The 22506-nt window shown below is 71.2% G+C and overlaps 4 protein-coding genes across 6 annotated transcripts; 3 read left to right on the forward strand and 1 right to left on the reverse strand.

Moving 5' to 3' along the window:
• Positions 1–1120: 1120 nt before the first annotated feature.
• Positions 1121–5704, reverse strand: RBMS2 (RNA binding motif single stranded interacting protein 2). Its single transcript, XM_049818505.1, is given in 14 exon segments — positions 1121–1488; positions 1588–1665; positions 1751–1858; positions 2316–2363; positions 2480–2573; positions 2657–2703; positions 2829–2938; positions 3014–3093; positions 3316–3473; positions 3582–3673; positions 3752–3810; positions 3934–4028; positions 4030–4083; positions 5558–5704. Coding segments are annotated over 14 exon segments (1170 nt in total). The 5' UTR covers positions 5624–5704; the 3' UTR covers positions 1121–1407.
• A 2069-nt stretch (positions 5705–7773) lies between these two features.
• Positions 7774–10179, forward strand: LOC126046655 (aquaporin-4-like). The gene is made up of 5 exons (XM_049819348.1): positions 7774–7788; positions 8416–8736; positions 8807–8959; positions 9041–9121; positions 9598–10179. The coding sequence occupies exons 1-5, from the start codon at positions 7774–7776 to the stop codon at positions 9835–9837; spliced, it is 810 nt and encodes a 269-aa protein (XP_049675305.1). The 3' UTR covers positions 9838–10179.
• A 608-nt stretch (positions 10180–10787) lies between these two features.
• Positions 10788–12635, forward strand: MIP (major intrinsic protein of lens fiber). The gene is made up of 4 exons (XM_049818506.1): positions 10788–11266; positions 11678–11842; positions 11957–12037; positions 12453–12635. Exons 1-4 carry the CDS (start codon positions 10907–10909, stop codon positions 12633–12635), a joined length of 789 nt encoding a protein of 262 aa, XP_049674463.1. The 5' UTR covers positions 10788–10906.
• A 591-nt stretch (positions 12636–13226) lies between these two features.
• On the forward strand, positions 13227–21880 carry TIMELESS (timeless circadian regulator). 3 transcript variants are annotated; one of them, XM_049819097.1, is made up of 30 exons: positions 13227–13444; positions 13769–13899; positions 13970–14123; positions 14219–14333; positions 14412–14474; positions 14586–14687; positions 14782–14937; positions 15016–15149; positions 15232–15319; positions 15409–15585; positions 15662–15879; positions 15968–16071; positions 16148–16317; positions 16397–16522; positions 16599–16750; positions 16829–16926; positions 17006–17123; positions 17197–17398; positions 17489–17640; positions 17712–17797; positions 17885–18008; positions 18083–18165; positions 18250–18392; positions 18468–18639; positions 18718–18786; positions 18861–18979; positions 19050–19194; positions 19283–19322; positions 19456–19547; positions 20447–21880. In XM_049819097.1, the coding sequence occupies exons 2-30, from the start codon at positions 13803–13805 to the stop codon at positions 21421–21423; spliced, it is 4476 nt and encodes a 1491-aa protein (XP_049675054.1). In that variant the 5' UTR covers positions 13227–13444; positions 13769–13802; the 3' UTR covers positions 21424–21880. The 3 variants fall into 3 exon arrangements, with proteins under 3 accessions (XP_049675054.1, XP_049675055.1, XP_049675056.1); XM_049819098.1 differs by lacking the exon at positions 13227–13444 and having other exon boundaries at positions 13532–13899; positions 19286–19322; XM_049819099.1 differs by lacking the exons at positions 13227–13444; positions 20447–21880 and adding an exon at positions 19773–20148 and having other exon boundaries at positions 13535–13899.
• Positions 21881–22506: the final 626 nt, after the last annotated feature.

The raw sequence follows: 22506 nt of genomic DNA on the forward strand, positions 1-22506 counted from the left end.
AATGGGGCTGCCGGTGGGTCTCCCTCTTTGGTTCCTTCCTTGGGGGCGTCTGTGCCCCCCGACCAAAGGGGCCATGCCCGGGGTGGGGGGGGCCGGGCAGTAGCAGCAACGGGAGAGGTGGGTGATGGCTGGAAACCGGGGGGGGGGGTGGCATCACCCCAGGCAGGGGGCAAAGGGCTGCAGCCCCCTGCCCCCCCCAGGCCTGGGCTGAGCATGCACCGAGCTGTGGGGTGAGGTAGATGTGTGGCAGGGGGTCCCCGCTGCCCCGGGGTGAGGGGGGGCCCTCAGCCCCGGGGGGGGGGGGAGGCTGGGGACTCCACTGCACTGGCGGGACTGGAAGAACCGGGAGGCCCTGGGCAGAGCTGGGGCGGGGGGGGGGGGGGCACAGCTGGCCCCAGAGCTGGAAGCAAGTGGGGGGGGGGGGCTGCCCGCCCCGCAGAGGGGAACGGACGGACGGACCCACAGCGGGGGCTCATGAAGCCGGAGGGGGCCCGGGCAGCTCAGGCCCCCTCCCCCCCCCCGCGACTCCCTCAATCTTTGGTTGCAAGAGCCGCCCCCGCAGGACCCCCTGATTGTCGCTGTGTGGGACGGGGGCTGGGGGGGGGGGCAGCGTGGGGGCCGGGGCCACGGCACCCCCGGGCGCGGGGACTCTAAAGTGCCTGGTTGACCCTCGGGGCGCCCGTTGCCCGTGGAAGCGGGGGTGGGAGGGGGGGGGTTATTGCACTTGTCCTGCCCCCCCGGGCCGGGGCGGGGGGGGGGAGGGGGGGGGCAGCATGCAGAGCCCCGGCCCGCGCCCACGGGGGCAGGAATGGCTGCGGCAGGGGCGGGGTGGGGAGGGGGGTGCAGCACCCCCGGCCCTGCGGGGGGGCTGGTGCCCGGAGACTGGACCCCACAGGGGCGGAGGGGGGGGGGGGGTCCGTCATTGCCCCCCGCCCCAGTCCCCGAGCCGGGGGCACCGGCCGGACCGGGCAGCAGAAGGCACGGGGGCACCGCGGCTGGGGCGGGGGCTGGCGGGGCCGCGGGCCCTTGGAAGCACGAGGGGGGCGGCCGGGGACCCCCGGCCCCCCCGGGGCGGCATTTATCTCTTTTTTTTTTTTTTTCCCTATTTTTTTTTCTTTTAGTTTTTTAGAAAATGCGGGAGGAAAAAAGCCCTCCGAGGGTGGGGGGGGTGGGGGGGTGGGGAGAGACAGCTGCCCGTCCGAGGGGGCAGCGAGACACTGTGGGAGCAGCGGCACCCCCGGCACAGGGACCCCTCTGGGCTCGGGGACCCCCGGCCGGGGCACGGCTCCTTCCCGAGGCGGCGGCAGCGGCGACGGCGGGGGGGGGGCAGCGCCGGGCAGAGGTCCCGGCCCAGCCCCTCCCGGCAGCCGGCAGGTGCCAGGTCCCTCGGGCTGGCCCCCCCCGCCGCTACTTGGGGTAGGGGTAGGGGAAGGCGCCGGGCTCGGACGGCGACTCGATGGGGCCGTGGGTCGGGGCAGCGCTGCCGTCCTGCGGGGAGGCGTTAGCAGAGCCGGGCCCCCCCCCTCAATCCCCTGTGTGCCCCCCCCCCCGGCTCCCCCCTGCACCCCCTGGTCCCCCAGCACTCACCTCCAGCGGGAGAGCAGGCGCCACCGGTGGGTACGGCGGGATGAAGGCTCCGGGGACGGCGGTGGCAGCGGGTACATACTGGGGAGAGCATCATCGTCGGTGGGGTGGGGTGGGTCCAGGGCCACCAGTGGGGGGGGGGGGCCAAAAGGGGGGGGTGTCTTACCGTGCCGGCGCTGCCCAGCGAGAGGTGGCCGAGCTGCTGGGCCAGGGGGGCCACCACGGAAGGCTGGAGGGGGACGGCGTGGTCCACAGCGGGGGCCAGCACGGTGCCCTGCACGGCTCCGTCAGCCCGGAGAACGGGGGGACGCTCAGGGCCGGGGGACATGGGGAAGGGGCGCGTTGGGGGGGAGGGGGGGGGGTACACCGGTGAGACACGGGGACCGGGGCCGTGGGGACGCACGGGGACACTTGGGGCTGCGGGGACCGCGCTCCGTGGCCGGGGGACACGTGGGGCACGGGGGACAGGGAGACCCAGGGCGTGGGGCAGGGTGGGGCCGTGAGGCGGGGCTGTGGTCACAATGGGTGGGGCATGCCTAAAATGGGTGCGGCCGTGGTCACGATGGGAGGGGCATGTCCAAAGTGGGCGTGGTCGCGACCACGGCGGGCGGGGCACATCCGAAGCGGCCGTGGTATTGCTGCAGTAGCCGGTGGTGGGGACGCTGTCAGGGAGTGGCAGGTGTGGGTGGGGCAGCGGGCGGGGCTCCCACACCCACTTCGCCCATGCTCACCGTGGGCTGCACGAGGTAGGACTGGTGCATCCAGGCGGGGCCGTGGACCTGCGGCAGCAGCCGGGTGGAAGCGGGTGGGGGCTCCCCCGAGCACCCCACCCCCTCCTCCCCTCCCTGAGGACACCCCCTCCTCCCCCAGGACCCCCAGCCCTGTCCCCACGTACCTGGTAGGAGGAGACAGGGGAGGGCAGGTAGGGGGCCAGGGCCGTGGGGGCGATCATCCGGCTGGGGGCCAGGCCATAGGGCGCCGGGTAGAACCTGCGGGGCGGGGTGTCAGGGGTGGGGGGACGTGGCCAGCAGCCCCCGCCCTGCCAGGGCGTGGGGGGTCCTGGGACACCCACCCATTCTGCAGCGCTGTCGCAGGGTCGTAGGCCAAGGTCACGGTGCCCTGGGGGGGGGGGGGGCAAAGGGGTCAGTGCTGTGCTGTGGCCCCTCCAGCAGCCATAGGGTCTGCCCCCCTGGCAGGACCCCTTCCCCATGCCCTCCCCCCTGCACCCCCAACCCCCCTCTCACCGCGTCGCCATCCCGGGCCCAGGCTCTTCCATTGGGCACGAACTTGCCCTGGCTCTGCCGCTTCTTCTGTCCCCCATCCGCGAACTTGCAGAGCAGCGGGTCCGGGGGGGCTGTGGGGAGGGGCCATCAGCACTGCTGGCTGGCCCCCAGCCCCCCCCAAGTCCCTCAGGACCCCCCCAGCCCACCTGGCACCCCCGGGGGCGTCTTGATGTACTTCCCGTTGAAGTGGGTGATGACGGCCTCACACTTCTCCGTGGACTCCATCCTGGGGGGAGCAGGGCTGGGGCGGGCGCCGCACACGGAGCCTTCCCGGCTGCCCCCGGTCACATGCAGCCCCCCCCCCCCCCCCGGCCCCATGCAGTCCCCCCTAGCTCTGTGAAACCCCAAACACCCCCCCCCAGTACTCCTGGGTACCCCCCAGCCCCATGCGTTGCCCCATGCACCCCTCGGCCTGCAGCAGAGCCCCCTCGGCCCCCCCACGCCGTACCGTGCGAAGCCCACACCGCGGCTGGCCCCGTGGGGGTCCCGCAGGATGCGGGTCGAGACCACCTGCCCGAAGGGCTTCAGCAGCGCCTCCAGCTCCTGCTCGTCCACCCCCAGCGGCAGGTTCGAGATGTAGAGGTTGGTGGGGTCCTGCTCCTGTTGCTGGGGGGAGGGGGGGGGTTAGGGGGCCGGCCAGGCCCCCTGGTGAAGGGCAGGGGTCCCCGGGGGCTCTGGGTGTCATGGGGGGGGGCCTGAAGGGCCGTGCCATACCTTGGCCATCTGGGCCTGCACCCCACTGGCCTTCAGCGCCGTCACGGCCTTCTGGGCCGCTGTGGGGCTGTCGAAGTCGACAAAGCCATAGCCTGGGGATGGGGGGCCGGGGGTGAGAGGGGCCCTCAGAGCCCCCCCAGCCCCCTCCTCGACCCCGCAGCCCCTACAACCTTTGCACTTGTTGGTTGTCTTGTCCAGGATGGCTTTGGTGGAGACAATCTTCCCGTAGCTGGGGGAAGGGGGAGTCAGTGGCTGGCAAGGGCCCCCAGCCCCCCCCGTGGGGGGGCCCTGGGCTGGGGGCAGCAGGGACCTCAGCACCCGGGGCGGGGGGGGGTGTCTCAGCCCCACTTACGGCTGGCAGAGCTTGACGAGGTCCTGGTCTGTGGTGCCAGGGTGTAGGCCCCGGATGTAGAGGTTGGTCTTGCTGAGCTGATCTGTGGCCCCCCCCAGCAGGGCTGGGGCTGGGGGGGCCCAGCGGCTGCGCCGGCGGCACATAGGGCTGCTGGGGGACAGGGGTCAGTGCCTGCCACAGCTTTACGGCAGCCCCCCCAGGGGACACGCGTGCGGATGCAGTGATGCAGCCCCCGATGGGGCCCAGGGACAGATCCTGCCCGTCCTGGGGCTCCCCCCCCCGCCTGGCCACAGGACCCCCCGGTCTGACACATCCCCGGGGTCAGCACCCGTCGCCGGGGCCCCTGGGCCGGCGGCGGCGCTGGCTGGGAAACCTCGGGCCTGATGTCAACATGCAAAAATGAATCACACGCAGCCGCCCCCACGCCCTGGCCCCCCCCCCCCCCCCCCAGTCCCTGGCCCCCTCCCTGGGTCCTCATCCCACCCCATCCCCAGGGTGGCCCCATGTCCCCGTGTCCCCCCGGCTCCCCACCCCCGTGTCCCCCCAAATCCAGGCTCTGCTGCAGCTTGGGGTGTCCATCCCCAGGGCCTGGCTGGGGGTGCCAGGGGTGACGCCCTCCCCCCCCCCCCGTTCACCAGGGGCAGGGCTGGGGGTCACCCACCCACGTGGGGTCCCCTGGCCAAGACCCACAGACACCCCCGGGGACCTCCCAGCAGAAGCGAGCATGGCTGTGCACACGCGTGTGGGTGCACACACATGTGGGTGTGCACCCTGCACATAAGCGTGCACGGTTCACAAGCGTGTGTGTGTGCACTGCCCCCCCTTCCACATGTGTAAGCATGTCCCAGGACTGATCCATGTCCGTGGGGGGAGCACACACGCAAGAGCCTGCCCAGGCCCTGGGGGGGCTGTCACCCCATGGCAGGGGCACGGCCGGGCACAGAGGTCTGTGCTCGCACAGGACAGGCGTGTGCATGTTGCACACGCGTGTGCAAGCATGGACAGGTGCCTGGGGGGGCCCACCCCGGGGGGCCCACCCCACCCTACGTGGGGCCACATAACCTCTCGCCCCCACCCGGGGGTCTGTACTGTGCCTGGGGCCAAGGTGTGGAGTGACCACAGCCCCCCGGGGAGGGAAACTGAGGCACGGGGTGGGTGGGCAGGACCCTCACCCCCCCCCCCACCCGAGGCCCGGGCTGGGGGGGCGGCCGTGGCTCACCCGGGTGTCCCGCTCTGACCTCTGTCCCGGTGGGGGTGGTTCCCGGGTGTCCCTCCCGACCCCCCCCGAGGACCCCGGCGCCCGTGTCGTCGCCGTCCCCCCCCCAGCTCCGTCCTCTCCCCGCTGCCCAGGCCTGTGCCGCCCCCCCACCCCCACCCCACCACGGCCAACCCCCCCGGGGAAGGCACGGGGGCCGCCACGGCGTGTCCCCACCCCCCACCCCCGCTCCCCCCTCCGCGGCGGGGAGGGGGGGGGGGGGAACACCCGGGACGGGGGTCCCGCGGCCCCACCACGGCCAAGGGCCGGGCCCGACGGCGGGCGGGCGGCCCGGGGGAGGGAGGGAGGGTGTGGGGACGACGGCGGGACCGGTGGGAGGGGGGAGCCGCCCCCCCCCCCAGCCTCTACCTTCTTGCCGCTCTTGTTGTAGGCGAAGGCGGGGAGGCCGGAGCGCGGTTGCACCGAGAGCAGCATTTTCCCGAGCGCGAGGGGCCGGGGCGGGCCGGGAGCCAGGCGGGCCCGCGCCTGACGTCACGCCCGGGAGCCAGCCTGGAATCTGGGCTGGCACCGCGCACGCCGGGTCCTAACGCCGGGGACGGCCCCGCTCCGGTGGGGGTGCACCGGGCCGGTTTTCCATCCCCCCCCCCCCCCCTCCACTCCACTCTGCTTCCACTCCGGGCTGCGGGGCAGGCGGCTTCTCGCGGGGGCGGACACCGCACACCGTGGGCCGCCTGGTGATACGCCCCCCCCCCCCCCCGGTGCTGCCCCTCGCCCCGCCGCAGGGGGAGACTCCCTCCCCCGGCCCCGGCTGGACGTTGCCGCGATGCCCCAGCCAGGACGTGGCAGGGGTGTGTGTGTGTGCGTGACACCGGGGGAACCTCCCGTGCCCCCCAGCCGGGCCGGGCCGCCATGCCGGCGTCAACCGTGGGTTCGCTCGGCCCCGAACGCCCCGGGAAGCGACGGTGGCGTTGGGCGGGGGGCTGCAGTCTGGGGGCTGGACCCAGGCCCCCCGCCGCCGGGGGTGTCACTGCCCGCCTGGGGATGGGCTGCAGCGGCCCCAGAGGCCTTGGCACCACGGGGCCGGTGGCGGCCGGTGCGGCCCGTAACGCGCGGTCCCTTTAAGGGCGGCTCGTTCAAGGCTCCGAAGCCCCGCCCCTGCCGCCATTACCCCTCGGCGGGGCAGTCGCCCCGCCCCGCGTCGCCCGCACCATGGGCGCGGCCATTTTGGAGCCGCCGGTCACGTGCCTCACCCCACCCCAGCTCGCCCGCCGCCGCCGCCACCGCCTGCCCGTCAGGCGGGGCCGCCATCTTGGCACCTCCCTCCCCCGCCGCGTGACTCCGGCTGGCTCCGCCCCGCAGCTGAGGGTGGGCAGGGCGCCGCCATCTTGGCGCTTCGCGTCCCCCGCCCCCCCCCGCCTCCCCGCGGCGGTGGGGTGGCGTTCCGCGGAGCGGGACGGGGTGTTCGGGGGTGTCCCCCCGGGAAAGGGGGACCTGGGGGACACCGGGGTCTCCTGAGGGGTCTGTAGGGGAGGATGTGGGATCCTGGGCCACCCGAGGGGGGGGCTGTGGGGCAGGATGGGGGCCCTGCGGGGCAGGGGCAGACCTGGGGGTCCCCAGAGAGTCCGGGGGGGGAATACAGCGCCCCCGGGGTGTCCTGTCAGGGGCAGGACGCAGGGTCCCACAGGGGTTCGTGGGGTAGGAGAAGGGGTGTCGCCCGCCCGGCCAGCCTAGGGGCAGGACGAGGGGTCCTGGCCCAGCCTGGCACAAGCTCAGCCGGGGGGAAGCTGGGAGAGTGCGGGGGGAGCAAAAGGGCTGGGGGAGCCACTGTTCCCCCACTCCACCCCCATCCCCCCCAAAACCAGCCCCGTCTGCCGGGGCACAGGGACCGCGTGGCCCCCGCTCCATGTCCACACGTCCGCCAGCAGGGCCGGCCTGGCCCCATTGTGGCCGCCCTCAGCGCGGATTGTTCTGGCTCTTTGCAGGGCGTCAGCAGGGAACGGGGCCCCCCGCATGCCCCGTGCTGAGCCAGGCCCTTCGGCACCGACCCCGCTGACTCACCCCACGTGCGGGGACGGGCTGCTGAGCTGGCAGGGATGCGGGTGGACGGCTCCCTGCGGGCTGGGGGGCAGAGGGGCACCCCCCACCCCAGCCCTCTCCTGCTGCCCTGCTGAGGACCGGCACAGCGTTTGGGGGGGGGGGGGGGGATGTTTGCTGTCTCTGGGCTCTCGTTCCTGGTGTGTGAGCAGGGCTGGCTATGGGGGTGCCCCCACTCTCCGCAAGCAGGCACCCTCCGCCCCCCCCCCCCCCCCGCTCCCCCCAGCCTTTCATCCCTGCCTTTCATCTCTCACCCGGGGATGGAGCGCTGGTCGCCGTGACAACACCCCAAAGAGTCCCAGCTCGTTGCCATGGCACCCAGAGATGCTTTGAGCCCAATCCCAGGACCCCTGCAGCCCCCCCCCAGGGTCCTGTCCCGTTCTCAGCCCCCCCTCCTGCACCCCAGGGGTGCCTTGTGCCAAGCATGGGGCCTTCCCTCCGCACACCCAGGGGGTTGGCAGGGCCGGGGGGGTGGGAGGTGCCCCTGCCCCAGGTACCCACCGCGCTGTCCTCGGCCCTGCAGCTGCGCCATGGCCATCGGGGAGGTAAGGCCCTGCAAGCTGCGCTGCCCTGGCCCCTTCCCCCTCAGCCCCCTGGCCGCCCCCAGAGCCATGGCCCTGGGGTCCCTCTCTGCCAGGGGGGTGGGTGAACAGCCCCCTAACTCATGGGGACCCTGCCCGGTCTGTCATCTCAGCACCCAGCCCCGGCACCCCAGCCTGTAGCCCTGGCACAGGGGTCCCTGTGTGCCCCCCGCCGTGGTCCCCAGCCCTCCTGTGGCTCCTGCCCCCACTTCTGTGACCGTAACCCCCTGTAGCCAGGGCACCCATCTCTGTTGCCGTGGTGCCCCCCATTGCCGTGGTGCTCCAGTTGCCGTGGTGACCCTCTTGCCAAGACGCCACCACCACCACAGCACCCGGTTGCTGAGGCATCCTCTTGCTGTGGCACCCCATCACCGTGGTACCCAGTTGCTGAGGGGTGCCATCACCGTGGCACCCCATCACCGAGATGCCAGTCGCTGAGGCATCCTGTTGCCACGGCACCCCGTCACTGAGGTCCCCCATTGCCACAACACCCCATCACCAAGGCACTCTGTCACCGTGTCACCCCATCGCTCTGGCACCTGGTCCCCGCGGTGCCTGCTGGGGTGACACTCGCCTGCCCTGTGCCCCCAGGAGCTGCGGAGCGGGTGCTTCTGGCGGGGGGTGCTGGCAGAGGCATCGGCGACGCTCATCTTCGTGGGGGTGGTACTGGGTGCCTCGGCAGCCTCCGGGCCCCTGGCACCAGCGCTGGCTGGGGGGCTGGCGGCTGGGGCACTGGCCTGCACCCTCGGGGCACCCCAGGCCAACCCGGCACTCACGCTGGCCCTGCTCTGCACCCGCAAACTGGGTGCCCTGCGCGGGGCCGCCGGGCTCCTGGCCCAGTGTGCTGGGGCCATGCTGGCCTCCGCCGCTGCCCGCCTGGTGCTGCCGGACGACGCCAGCCTCACCACCAGGGTGAGTGTCCCTGTCCCCGTCCCTGTCCCAGTGACGGTGACGGGGTGCTGAGGCTGGGTTGTTGTGGCAGGTGAGTGCGGCGGGGACGGTGAGGCAGGCGCTGGCCTGGGAGACCTTCGCCACCTTCCAGCTGGCTCTGGTTGCCTTTGCTGCTGCGGACCGGGCAGCCCCCCAGGGTGGGCTGGCCCTGGGCAGTGCTGTGGCTGCTGGCACCCTGGCTGCGGTAAGGACCCCCCACCTGCCTACCCCCATGCCGGGGCTGCCGGCCCCCACCCTGGCCAGCCCTGACCCCCCTCTCCTGCAGGGGCCATTCTCAGGGGGCAGCATGAACCCGGCACGCTCTCTGGGACCAGCCATCGTCACCGGCATCTGGGACGACCATTGGGTGAGTCAACAGCAACCCCAGGTCCCCCTTAGAGACCCAAATGTGGGGATGGGTGCCCCCAGCTGCAGTGTGGGACCTCCCACAGTCCTGTCCTCACCCTGACAAGGTTCTCTGCCTCTCCCCTTTGTTTGGATAGGTCCCCCAGTTCCCCCCAGGACAGGTCATCCTCAGCTGCATCCCCAGTTTGGGTCCTCCTGGTCCCTCCATCACAGGATGGGTCCCTCTCAGTACCCATCCTTGGGACAGGCCCCTCCTGGTCCCCTCATCCTAAACGTGTGATCACCGCACAGCTCCCCATGCCTGGAGCAGGTTCCTCCAGTCAGTCCCCATCACTGGTGTGGGGTCCCTGGTCCCCCCATCCCTTGAGCAGTGCCTAGCATCCCCCCAGCAGCCCCTAACCCCACGTCCCCCTGTTCCTGGGGCACCCTGACCCTGTGTGTGTCCCCCGGACCAACACTGACACATTCCCCCCCCAGGTGTACTGGCTGGGGCCGGTGCTGGGTGCGGTGCTGGCCGGGCTCTCCTACGAGTTCGTCTTCGCCCCCGGTGCCTCCCGGGAGAAACTGTGCGCCTGCCTTGCCTGCCGGGACGTGGCGCTGGTGGAGACCACCAGCCCGTCCCCCTCCTCGCCCTCCGCCCGCGGCCCCCTGGCCCCCCCAGCTGAGCAGGGCCAGGGCACAGCCTGCCCCCCCCCCCCCCCCGCCCCCCAGCTCTGACCCAGCCCACAGGAGGTGGCATGTGGGCCCCGACACCGGGTCCCCGCCAGCCCCCCAGCCCAGCATCCTCCGTGGGGGACCCAGGTCATGGTGTCCCCCCCAGCAGGATAGGGGGGACCCATGCACAGATGGCTCCAGCCCCCCTCCCCCTTCTCCCCCCCAGGGGGATTAAAGGTGGCTTTGGGTCAGAGGTGGGTGCAGAGTGTTGCTGTGGGGGACGGGGGGTCTCGACGGCTGCAAGACCCCTGTCCTGCACCCTCGGGGCACGGGAGCACCCTGATGCCGGGGTCCTCCCCCGTGCCCCACTCGGGGTATGCCCCCTCCACAGCTCCCCCAGGCGGGTGCCCCCTCCCAGCAGCCCTGCAGCGAGGGTGGGGGCCGGGACCCCCCGTCCGACCTGTCCCGTGCCGGGGCGCTGAGCGCAGCAAAGCCCTTTGTCGCGGCCTCTGCAGCCCCGGCAGATTTCTGCGGGCGCCAATGGCCGAGCCTGGCCCTAATCCCCCCGGCCGGGGAATTAGCGCCCGCTAAGCCAGGCTGAATAACCCTCCCGCAGACAACAGGACTGGGGCGGGGGGAGCCCCCGCAGCCCCCAGCAGAGCTGGCCGGGGGGGGGGCACCTAGGCTCCCCACCCTGTGTAGGGCTGGGGGAGCCTGGCTCCCAGCAGGGTCACCCCAATGTGTCCCCAAAACTTGGTGGGGGGGGGTAGGAGGAGGGTGTCTCAGTGTTGCCCCCGGCCCCCCAGCACGGTGGTCCCCCAAAACCTGCAGAGGGCACCTATGGGTCAGAGCCCCCCACCCAAGCAAGGCAGCCCCAGAGATGGAGGATGCAGCTCTGGGGGAGTCCCCGCTATCCTGGGGGTGCCGGGTTGCCCTGGGGAGGGGGGCCGGTGGGGGGGGGTGTCCCTTGTCGCGTGTCACCCGTCCCCCGCACCGGGCAGCGAAGTGGTTAACGGGGGGTGGCAGCGGTGGGATCCCACCCCCGGGGCCGGCCCGGGGGGGCCTTATAAAGGTGGGCACGGGCGGCCCCCGGGGAGGGGAGCGGGGCCGTGGAGGGCAGCGGGGCCAGGCCATGCGGGAGCTGCGCTCATCCTCCTTCTGGAGGGCTGTCCTGGCCGAATTCCTGGGCAGCCTTCTCTATGCCCTGCTGGGGTTGGGGGCCTCCCTGCGCTGGGCCCCGGGGCCCCCCAGCGTCTTGGGGGCCGCCCTGGCCTTCGGGCTGGCCCAGGCCACCCTGGTGCAGGCGCTGGGCCACGTCAGCGGGGGCCACGTCAACCCGGCCATCACCCTGGCCTTCCTGCTGGCCTCGCAGCTCTCCCTGCCCCGCGCCCTGGGCTACCTCCTGGCCCAGCTGCTGGGTGCGCTGGCCGGGGCCGGCGTGCTCTACGGGGTGACACCGGCCCCCGTCCGTGGCACCCTTGGCCTCAGCGCGGTGAGCGGGGGCAAGGGGGGCCGGGGGTGCTTGGGGTGCTTGTGGGGTTGGGGTACCGTGGGGCAGGGAAGGGGGGGGAGTTGGAGCTCAAGGAGGTATTTTGGGGTTTGGGGTACCATGGGGCTGTAACAGGAGATTGCGAGGTGCAGAGATGGTTTGGGGTGCTGAGGGGCTGGGAGGGGCTGATGGTGGGTTAGGGGGTCCAGGAGGTGCTTGGGGTTTTGGGGTGGTGTGGGGCAGTAAGGGGTGTCCAGGAGGTGTTTGCGGTAAGGTGGGGCTGGGGACTGCGAGGGGGGGGTGACAGCCAGGGCAGTGGGATGTTTGGGGTGCTGGGGGAATGGGGGACCACCTCTGTGGGGTGCTGGCTGCCGGTTGGCGGCAGGCAGGGTGCTGAGCCCCCTCCCGGCACAGCTGCACCCCGGCGTGGGCCCGGGCCAAGGCACCGTAGTGGAGCTGCTCCTGACTGCCCAGTTCGTCCTCTGCGTCTTCGCCAGCTTCGACGACCGCCACGACGGGCGCCCGGGCTCAGCTGCCCTGCCCGTCGGCTTTTCCCTTGCCCTCGGCCACCTCTTCGGGGTAAGGGCGGCCGCGGGGACCCTCCTGGTGTGACCCCAGCGGCTGGGGGGGTTGGGTCCGGGACCGCAGGGGGGGCCAGCCAGCTGGCACCCCACCTCCGCGTCCTCCTGGCAGATCCACTACACAGGCGCTGGCATGAACCCCGCACGCTCCTTCGCCCCTGCTGTCATCACCCGCAACTTCACCAACCACTGGGTAAGTAAGTGGGGTGGGGGGGCCCCCCCCATCCCGCTCTGGGCCCTCCCCGGGCCCTCCCCACTTCTCCCAGTCCTGCCCTGCCCCAGCCGCGCTGTCCCTGCTGAGGGGGTCCGGCTGCCGGACCCACCCTGGTGACAGCGGCACCCCAGGGTGCTGGGGGGGGCTATGCAGACGGGGTGCAAGGAGCCCCCAGCCCCACTGCCCCCCAATATCTCGTGGGGACCCCCCCCGCCCTGGGAGGTGGGTCCCCCGCGGCCCAGCCGGACCCCCGCAGGGACAGGTGGGTGGGTGCCATGCCCCGGGGGTCTGGGGGGACCCCTCCAGCCACGCCGGCCCCCGAAGGGGGGGTGGTGTGGGTGCCCCAGCCGCCCCGGGGGTGCCGGTGCCGGTGCCCACGCCGCCCCCCCCGCAGGTGTACTGGGCGGGCCCGCTGCTGGGCGCGGCGCTGGGCGCGGTGCTGTACGAGTTCGCGCTGTGCCCGCGGCCCCGCAGCCTGGCCGAGCGCCTGGCAGCCCTCAAGGGAGAGCCCCCCGCCGCCGAGCCGCCGCCCGAGCCGCCGGCCGAGCCGCTGGAGCTGAAGACGCAGGGCCTGTAGGCCGGGACCGGCCCCCCCCGCGCCCGCCCGCTGCTTTGCTGTGACGGGGCCGCCGCGGTGCGTGTGGTGCGTGTGTGTGCGGCGCGGCGGGCGGCGGCGGCGGCAGCGAAGACGACGACGACGACGACGCCGGCGGTGGCAGAGCCCCGCTGCCGGGACCCGGCCTGGCCTGGCCGGGGTCACCCGTACCGGGCCGCGGGCCGCCCCGCCCCGCCGCGCTGCGGCGGGAGTTCTGTGTTCGGTGAATTAAACCTGCTCTTTTATTTTGGTAACCGCTCGCGGCTGTGCCCGGCGCCGGGGTGGGGAGGGGGTGACACTGGGGAAGAGGAGCGGGGGGGGAGGAACCGGGGCCCGGGCCGGGCCCGCATCGCCCCGGTAACCGCGCGGGGGCTGACGGGAGGCGCCCCCCGCAGCCGCCGGTTCCCGCGCCCTCAGGGGAAGCACCGCCCAGCACCGCCCGGGGGGAGGGGCTGTGCCCCAGCCAGAGATGCATTTAAAAGGGCAATGCCGCGCATGCGCGCTCCCCCCCATTCCCTGCAGGGTGACCCGCGGGCGGAGTCCGCGCAGCGCCACGGTGCGGGGGAGCGGGTGCCGTGCCCGTGAGGAGGGGGCTGCGGGGCACCGCGCCGCCGGTCCCCTGCCCGTGGGGGGCGACGGGAGGGGCGGGGAGGCGAGAGACCCACCGGGTCTTTTCGCGAGGGAGTTACCACTTGAAGCCCGCGGGCGGGGCGGGGCCTCTCGCCGCGGGAACTGGGGCGGTTGTGTAACGCCGCCCCCGCGCCGCGAGGGCGGCGGAGACCTGGCTGGCGGTGAGCGCGGGGGACCGGGGCCGGTGGGTGCTCCGGTATCGGGGCGGGGGGGGGAACGCGGACGGGCTGGTGCCCGGGGAGCTGGGGGTGGCAGGGGGACCGGGACCGACCCACACTCCGGTATCGGGTGGGGGAGACGCGGCCGGCTGGTGCCCCGGGAAGGGGAATCGCCCGTGGTGCCCCGAACCCGGGAACCACGGCACCGGGATCGGCTGGGGCACCGGAAAGGGGTGGGGGATTCCTGAAGCTGGCCGGTATCTCGGTACCGGCGGGAGGGGCCCGGGCGGAGGCCCCAGAACGGTGAAGCTGACGGCCGTCCCGCAGAAGGCTCCCGGTCCCCAGCGCCCCGCCGCGCTGCATGGACTGGTACATGATGAACTGTGAGCTGCTGGCCACCTGCAGCGCCTTGGGCTACCTGGAAGGGGACGTCTACCACCGGGAGCCCGACTGCCTGGGTAGGTGGAGTGGCAGGGGGCGGCGGGGGACCGGGGGCGGCGCGGGCTTAACGGCCCTGTCCCCTCCAAGAGAGCGTCAAGGACCTGATCCGGTACCTGCGCCATGAGGACGAGACCCGGGACGTCCGGCAGCAGCTGGGGGCAGCCCAGATCCTGCAGAACGATCTCCTGCCCATCCTGGTCCAGTACCCGCAGGACAAGGTGCTCTTCGATGCTGTTGTCAGGTACTGGGGGGGCAGGTTTGGGGGCCAGGGGGTGGCCCTGTGGGGGCTTCCCGTGGAGCGGCGGTCCCACGTGCCCCCGCCCTGCCTGCTCACAGGCTGATGGTGAACCTGACGCAGCCAGCTCTGCTCTGCTTTGGCAAAGTGCCGCCGGATGCCACCTCCCGGCACCACTTTCTCCAGGTCCTGTCCTATCTCCAGGCCTACAAAGAGGTGAGTCTGCCTGGGGAGGGGCCCCTGGGCGGGGGGCTCTGCCCATAACCCCCCTCACTCACGCAGGGGTTTCTGCAGGCTTTCGCCAGTGAGAAAGTTTTTGGGGTGCTTAGTGAGAAGCTCTATGACCTGCTGCAGCTGGTGAGTCCTGTGTCCCTGCGCAGCTCGTGGGGACTGTGGCTCCGTCCCTGCTGAGGGGGGTTGGGGTCCCTGTGGGCGCTGTGGGGAGCCCTCACTGCTCCATTGCCCCAGGACTGGGAGCAGCGGCAGGAGGAGGACACGCTGCTGATTGAGAGGATCTTGCTGCTGGTGCGCAATGTGCTGCATGTCCCCCCGGACCCCACAGAGGAGCAGGTACCAGGACAGGACCTTTCCCTGGGTACCTGGCAGGTCTGGGGCCGTGGTGGCTCCCTGGGGACCCCAATACTGTGCCTGCTATCGCCCCCAGGGCGTGGACGGCGATGCCAGCGTGCATGACCGGGTGCTGTGGGCGCTGCACATCAGCGGGATGGACGACCTGCTCAAGTTCCTGGCCAGTGCCCAGGGGGAGCAGCAATGGGCCCTGCACGTCCTGGAGATCATCTCCCTCATGTTCCGTGACCAGGTGAGCAGCAGTGGGGGGCAGTGGGGGGTAGGGGACCCCCCCAGAGCCCCCCTGTAACACTGACGGCACTGCCCACAGAGCCCGGAGGAGCTGGCGGCACTGGGCCAGGGGCAGGCAGCCGCTGAGCATGGGGGGGACACACAGGAGCTGGAGGCCCTGCGGCAGCGGGAGCTGGCGGAGAGGAGGGTCCGAGCGCTGCAGCGCCCATCCAGGTGAGGAGGGGGGGACCCTGTGGTGGGGCTGGGACCCCTGTGGCAGGGCAGGCACCGCTCAGCCTGTGTCCTTCTGCCCCAGGCACTCCCGTTTTGGTGGCTCCTACGTCCTGCAGGGCCTGAAGGCAATCGGGGATCGGGATGTCGTCTTCCACAAGGGGCTGCACAACGTGAGCACGGGGACGGAGATGTGATGGGGGGGCGTGGGGACGATGACGTGGCGGTGTAAGTCCGGCTGTTCCATGCTTGTCCCCCGCAGCTGAAGAGCTACAGCCACGACTTGGGCAAGGAAACACGGCGGGTGCCGCGGCGGCGTCAGGCTGCCCCTGAGGCCGAGCCCCCCCGCCGCTCTGCCCGCAATGTCCGGCTCTTCCTGCGCCACTTCTGCCAGGACTTCCTGGAGGGCTGCTACAACCGCCTGATGCTGCTGGTCAAGGTGAAGGGCTAGAGGGGCTGTGACCCCATCCCCGGGCTGTGGGACCCTGACTGAGCCCCCCTACCACTGCCCCCAGGACCAGCTGGTGCGGGAGAAGGCTCAGCAGCACGACGAGACCTACTACCTGTGGGCCACCGCCTTCTTCATGGCCTTCAACCGCCGCCGGGGCTTCCGTCCCGAGCTGGTGTCAGAGACGGTGGGTGTCCGTGCTTTCCACTTCATCGAGCAGAACCTCACCACCTATTACGAGATGGCATTGATGGACAAGAAGGAGGCAGTGACCTGGGCCCGCAGGTGGGTGCTTGGGACCCCCACTGGGTTCCTGGGACAACCCCCCCCCCTCCTGGGTGCAGGACCCTGCCCTGACGCTGCCCGTCCCCAGGATGCACCTGGCCCTGAAGGCGTACCAGGAGCTGCTGCGGACAGTGCAGGAGATGGACCGGTCCCCTGAGCAGACTGTGCGGGACAGCAGCCAGGTCATCAAGAGTGAGTCCGTCTGTCCCTCCCATCCCTGGAAGGGGTCCAACCCCAGCCCCTCCCTGTCTGACCCTTTCCTCCCCAGGCAACATTTTTTACCTGATGGAGTACCGGGAGCTCTTCCTCGCTCTCTTCCGCAAGTTCGACGAGACCAAGCAGCCACGCAGCTTCTTGCGGGATCTGGTGGAGACGGCCCATCTCTTCCTCCGCATGCTGGAGCATTTCTGTCGGGGCCGCACCAGCCTCGTGGTGCAGGTAGGATGTGACTGCCCCGCCAGCAGGGTCTCCTAGGGGAGGTCAGCCAGCCCCTCCTAACCCGGTCGTTGCCCCCCAGAGCAAACGCATGCGGAGAAGGAAGAAGCCGCGGACACCTGCAGCTGTTGCCCCGCAGCCGCCCAGTACCGAGGAGCTGGAGGAGTTGTGGGCAGGATTGGACCCACAGATCCAGGCCTGCCTGCAGGTAGGGGGAAGGATCCGGCCCCGCGGGGAGCGCTGGGTGTCTTGGCAGGGCACAGGGTCACAGTGTCCTGCCCCAGGGCGAGGTGCCCCTCCCCGAGGACGTGGTGCCCTTTGACGCTGCCTCGGAGATGCCGGTGGAGGAGCAGCGCACAGAGGCTCTGCTGCGGATCCAGGGGTGCCTGCGGGATGCCCAAGTCCCCCAGGCCCTGCGGCTGCTCCGCTCTGCCAGGTACCAGCGCTGCAATTCCCATCCTGCACCCTGGCAGGGGTGCAGGGACACGGTGCCAGCCTGTCCCCCTCTCCCCAGGGACGTCTGGCCCGAAGGGGATGTGTTCGGACCCCCTGATGCAGGACCACCCGAGGAGACCCAGCTGCTGCGGGAGATCCTCTTCGCTCCCCTGCCCTGTGAGTCTCTAGCTGGTGGCACCGGGAATGTCGGGCACTGGGCTGGAGTGCTTGGGCCCTCAGCACTGTCCCACCACAGGGCATGCACCCCCCGAGGCCGAGGAGCCAGAGGAAGAGGAGGATGAGGAAGAAGAAGAGGAGGAAGAGACCATGCAGGTGTCAGAGAAGGAGTTCAACTTCCTTGACTACCTGAAACGGTGAGAGGGGATGGAGGGGAAGGGGCGGCCCTGCTCACTGGGGCGTCCCTGCTCACTGGAGCTGCCGGGGCAGGTTCGCCTGTCCCCCTGTGGTCCGGGCGCTTGTGCTGCTGCTGCGGGGGTATGCCCGCAACAGCCCCCGCACCAACCACTGCGCCGCTCGTCTGCTGCACCGCCTGGCCCGTGACCTGCACATGGAGGCCCTGCTCTTCCAGCTCTCTCTCTTCGCCCTCTTCCACCGCCTCCTCAATGACCCCGCTGCCGGCGCACATCAGGTCAGCCGGGGACCGGCTCCCCCCGAGCCCCCTGGGGAGGGGTCTGTCCCCGGCGTCCCCCAGCCCCGCTCTCCCTCACTCCACCTGCAGGAGCTGGTGGCATTGGCCAAGTTCATCCTGGGCAAGTTCTTTGCGCTGGCAGCCACCAACAAGAAAGCCTTTGTGGAGCTGCTCTTCTGGAAGAGCCCGGCGGCTGTCCGCGAGATGACCGAGGGCTACAGCTCCCTGCGGGACGGAGAGGGGTGAGTGGGGACAGAGAGGGGGCTGCTGCCCTCTCCTCCCCTCCCCTCACCTCCCCTCTGCCTCTGCCCAGGGCTGGCAGGAGCCGGGTCCTCCCCTGGACCCCCCAAGAGGAGCAGGAGCTGCGGGAGCTGTACTGGAAGTACAAGGAGGTGGAAGGTACCAGGGCTCCCTGGGGTGGGGGGGCAACGGGACCCCCATGGGGGGCAGTGGGGGCTCCGTCTCTGCAGCCTCCCGCTCTCGCAGGTGAGGACATCATCGCCGCCATCCTGGCCCATCTCCCGGCACCCGGCCGGACACGGAGGCAGGTGGTGAAGCAGCTGGTGCGGCTGGGGCTAGCCAGCAGTGTCAAGGACTTTCCGCGGGAGAGGTGGGTCGGGGACCCCTGGGCTGGGGTGGCTGCCTCACCCCGGGGCAGGGACTGACAGCCGCGTCCCCCTCCAGGAAGGGCACCCACCTCGTGTTATGGACACAGGAGCAGGAGGAGGAGCTGACGCGGCTCTTCGAGGAGTTCCAGGGCTCGGAGGGTGAGCAGGGCTGGGGCAGGCAGCCCCCCTCTAGCCCCCTGCAGCCCCCCGCAGCCCCCTGCCCTGATCCCCCCTTCCCTGCAGATGTCCTGGGGAACATCATGAGGCACCTGACGGCACGACGGTCGCGGGCTCGCGTCGTGGAGAAGCTGCTGGGGCTGGGGCTGGTGTCGGAGCGCAAGGAGCTGTACAAGAAACGCCGGAGGAAGGGCCATGGCCCCGGGCTGGTACGGGGGGGCTGGGAGGAGTGCCCACTGGGTGCTGCCCCAACACGGGCACCCTAACACCGCTGGTCCCTTCAGGGTGCGGCAGGTGCCCCGGTGGTGCCGGCCCAGGACAGCTCGGCAGAGGACAGGGACAGTGAGGAGGAGGAGGAGGAGGAGGAGGAGGAAGCAGAGGAAGGCCCCATGGAGGGTCACTGGGTGCCTGAGGAAGGGGCTGGGCAGGGCCTGGCACATCGTCTGCATCAGGAAGGTGAGTTGAGAGCCTCTGAGCCTCCCGGTCGGGCTCGGCTCCGGGGCCGTGTCCTGTCTCACCCACCCCTGTCCCCAGGCCTGGCCGGGCCCCTGCAGTGGCTGGAGAACTGCCTGAGGAGGACGGCTGGGGACCGCGAGGAAGATGGTGAGCAGGCGGGGTGCTGGGGTGGGGGCCAGGGTGGGGGCCAGGGCCGGGCTGTGACAGTGGTCTCTGCCCAGGTGTGTCCCACCCAGTGCCGCTAGTGCCGCTCTCGGAGGAGAACGAGGATGCCATGGAGGACCGGCGCTTCCGGGCTCTGCTGCGTCGGCTGGGGCTCCGGCCCCCTGCCAACGAGCAGGTGAGGTCCCTGTCCCTGTTCCCATCCTCTTGCTCCCAGCACAGCCCTACAGCCTCTCCCCTCTGCCCAGGAATCCTTCTGGCGCATCCCGGCTGCCCTCACCCCCCAGCAGCTCCGTCGTGCAGCCGCTTCCATCGCCCACTACAGTCCCAACCCCCCAGGATCCCCCGAGGGGCTGCTGGAGCCACCCAGGTGCCCCCAGGACCCCACTCCAGGTGAGGGGCTGGGCTGGGGGTGTGGGAGCCAGGCTGGGATCCCCCAGCCGTGAGGCTGGTCCTCAGCCCTTCTTCTTGTGCCCATCAGCAGAGCAACCGCCGGCAGGGCTGGGATCGGACTCGGAGAGGTGAGGACGGCCTCCCGTGCACGGGTCCCGACGCTGGGCAGGGGTCCTCTCCCTGCCTGGGGAGGGGATCCGCACCCTTGAGTTCTCACAGTGCAGGGTTGAGCGGTACCAACCTCAGTCCCCACTGTTGCAGTGAGGACCCTGTCCCTGTCCCCAGCCTGGTGCAGCCAGGCACCAAGAGACGACGGGAGCTCAACAGCGAGGATGAGGATGATGGGAGCTCAGGTGGGTTCGGTCTCTCCGGGGGGTGGGGGGTTCTTCCCCTGTGGTGCTCTGGGTGTCACCAGCAGCAGTGCAACGGGGAGCTGCTGGATCACGGTTGACCTGGCCCTGGCCCCTTTGCCTCATCCCTAGTGCTGGGGAGACGGTGGGGGGACAGGGGTGTACCCCCACTCCCTGTACCCCCTGGCTGGGGGGGCTCAGCCCCCTCCCCGCTCCTTCTACCCCCAGGCACAGAGCTGGCCCCTGCAGCCCCCCGCTCTGAGGAGGCCGAGGCCGAGGACCTGGAGCCCCTGGGGAGACGGAAGCGCATCCGCCGCGTAGAGGAGGAGGAGGATGAGGATTGAGGGGGCTCCCTCTGTGCCCAGGGCCTGGGTTGTTTAGTGGGTTTTCTGCAGGTTTTAAAGCTATTTTTAAGGGTGCTGCAAAAACAGGCAGTGGCTCTTCCCCCATCCCCTTTCCCAGTCTCTGTCCTGGTGTCTCCATTGCCCTGTTTTACCCCGAACTCCCTCTTTTTCCTCAGCTGTATTGGTTTTGTGTTTTTTGTTTGTTTGATTGGGTTTTTTTCCTAACACCTTTTAAATCTGTAAAGAGACCAAATAAATAAATGCAGCTCTTGCCCTTGCCTGGTGAGTGGGTCTGGGGGCTGGGTCCCTGGGGGTGCGAGCTGCCTTGTCCCCAGGGAGTGCCCCGTCCCTGTCCCTGTGCTTGGGGACGGGGCCAGCCCCTGTGTGTTGCAACACCTCTTGATAACGGCGTCTATAAAGGGGCTGCAGGGGTGGCAGCCGCAGCGGCCAGACAGGGCAGGGGACACGCCGGCGTTGCCAAGTGGGTGAGCTGGGGCACTGGGGGGTCTGCGGCCATGGGGGGCTGATGGGGCTCTATCCCTTCTCCTGCCTCCACAGGCCACCCTGGAGCTGCCACCATGCCCCGGGCTTTGCTCTTCCTCCTCCTCCTCCTCCTTGGCCTGGGGGGTAGCGTCCTCTCCACCGTCCCCCCTGTCCTCGGTGCCGATGACCGGGCCACGGCGCGGGCGCTGCTGACGCAGCTGGCGGAGCACATCCCGCCGCGGGCTCTGCCGGAGCAGGGGTTCTCGTGCCAGGACCTGCGCCCTGAAGTCCTGCCCGGCTTTGCCCAGCTCCCGCCGCTGCCCCGTGCCCTGGCCCGCGCCGCCATGGCCCTGGCGCTTAGCGGGGCTGCCTGCGAGACCCAGGCTGAGGCGGAGGTGCTGGGGTTGTCCCGGGAGCTGGGACCCCCAAAGGCAGCGGCACTGCTTCGGGGGCTGGCGCAGCTGCGGAGCGCCCCGGCCCCCAAGGCCCTGTCCTTCCTCCTCCTCAGCATGGTGCGGCCGCAGGGGTCTGCTGCAGCCCCTGTCCGGCTCCAGGGCTCCACAGCCGGCACCCAGCCCACCTCACCCGGGCCGCCGGCCACGGGACCCTCGGCTGAAGGGGTCTGGGTGCTCCTGGGGGCCAGGGCCTGCGCTTGGCTGCCTGCGTGCCGCCGTGCTGTCCAGCACCAGTCTCGGCACCGGCGAGAGGATGAGGATGCCTGCAATCCACCGGGGGAGCAGGAGGCCCACAGGGTGCTGGAGTGGGTGCCAGGTGTCAGCATTTTCTACAACCTGGGTACCAGCCTCTACTACGCCTTCCAGGGCTGCGAGGCCCTGGCCTCCACGCGGGCTCTGGAGGTCGCCGAGGACCTGGGCTACGCCAGCCTGGCCGCTCTCACCGCTGGTGCTGGCGGCCCTGTGGCCTTGGGGCTGCAGCTGGGGCTGCAGCCGGGGCTCAAGGCTGGGGTGCGGGCACTCATAAACTACTTCATCTCGGACGGGGACCCCCCGCCAGCCCCCACCGCCCACAGTGGCCACGTCCTCATCATCTGAATAAAGGCCCCGTGCAGTGGCTGGTTCTGGGTCCCTGTCCCTGTCTGAGGGGGCCTGGTGTCAGATCGATTTGGGGCTGCCCTGCCCTGGGGCATGGGGACCTTGGCACTGCAGGTAGACTTTGCTTGAGCCACGTGGTGGGAGCTGGCCTGTCCCTGTCCTTGTCCTGCCCAGTGTGCCCTGTCCGTCCTGCCTGGCTCTGGCTCCTGCAGCCCTGTCCCTATAGCCCAGCCCTGTCTCTGCCCTACAGCCTGTCCCCATGGCCTGTCCCTGTCCCTATGGCCCCATCCCCGGCCCTGTGACCCCAGCCCTGTCCTCACAACCTGCCCTGGTCCCCATGGCACTGTGTCTATACCCACGGCCTGTCCCTACAGCCTGGTCCTGTCCCTATGGCCCCATCCCGGTCTCCATAGTGTGTCCTCATCCCAACGGCTGCATAGCCGGTCCCCACGGCCTCTCCCTGTCCCCACGACCCGTCCCGGACCGCCGCTGCCATTTCCTCCCGCCAGTTTCCCCCCTGGCCCCGCCCCCGGTCCCGCCCACCCCCTCGGCCCCTCTGGTCCCGCCCCCCGACGTCATTTCGGGGAAGACGGCAACGCCGCTGGAACCCCTATCTCCCCATCGGGGAGGCGTGGTCTGGCCGCCGCGCTCCACCAATCGCCGCTCAGAGCGGGGATGAGGCGTGGCCTCCGCGCCTTCCTGCCCCGGCAGCCGGGAGCCGCCGAGGGCGCCGAGGTGGGAGCGCGGCCCCGGGGGGGTCCCGGGGATCCTGTCTGCAAGGGCGCCGCTCCGGGGGCGGGGGGGGGGGGGTACAGGTAGGGGATGTCGGTTGGGGAGCACACAGGGATCGCCCTCGGGGGGTCCCTTGGGGGTGTCCCCCTGGGGCGGGGGGTGTCCCCCTGGGGCGGGGGGTGTCCCCGTGGGGCGGGGGGTGTCCGGGGGCACCCATCCCCCCGGGATCCCTGCAGGGGGGACGCTTTGGGGTGCGGGGGACCTGTCTGGGCAGTGTCCGTGGGGGTGCGAGCGGGGACCGGTCTAGGGGTGCCTCTGGGGAGGGGGCCTGGGGTGCTGCACCGGGGGTGC

Source organism: Accipiter gentilis, chromosome 16 (genome assembly GCF_929443795.1).
Source record: "Accipiter gentilis chromosome 16, bAccGen1.1, whole genome shotgun sequence".
Lineage (NCBI taxonomy): Eukaryota > Metazoa > Chordata > Aves > Accipitriformes > Accipitridae > Astur > Astur gentilis.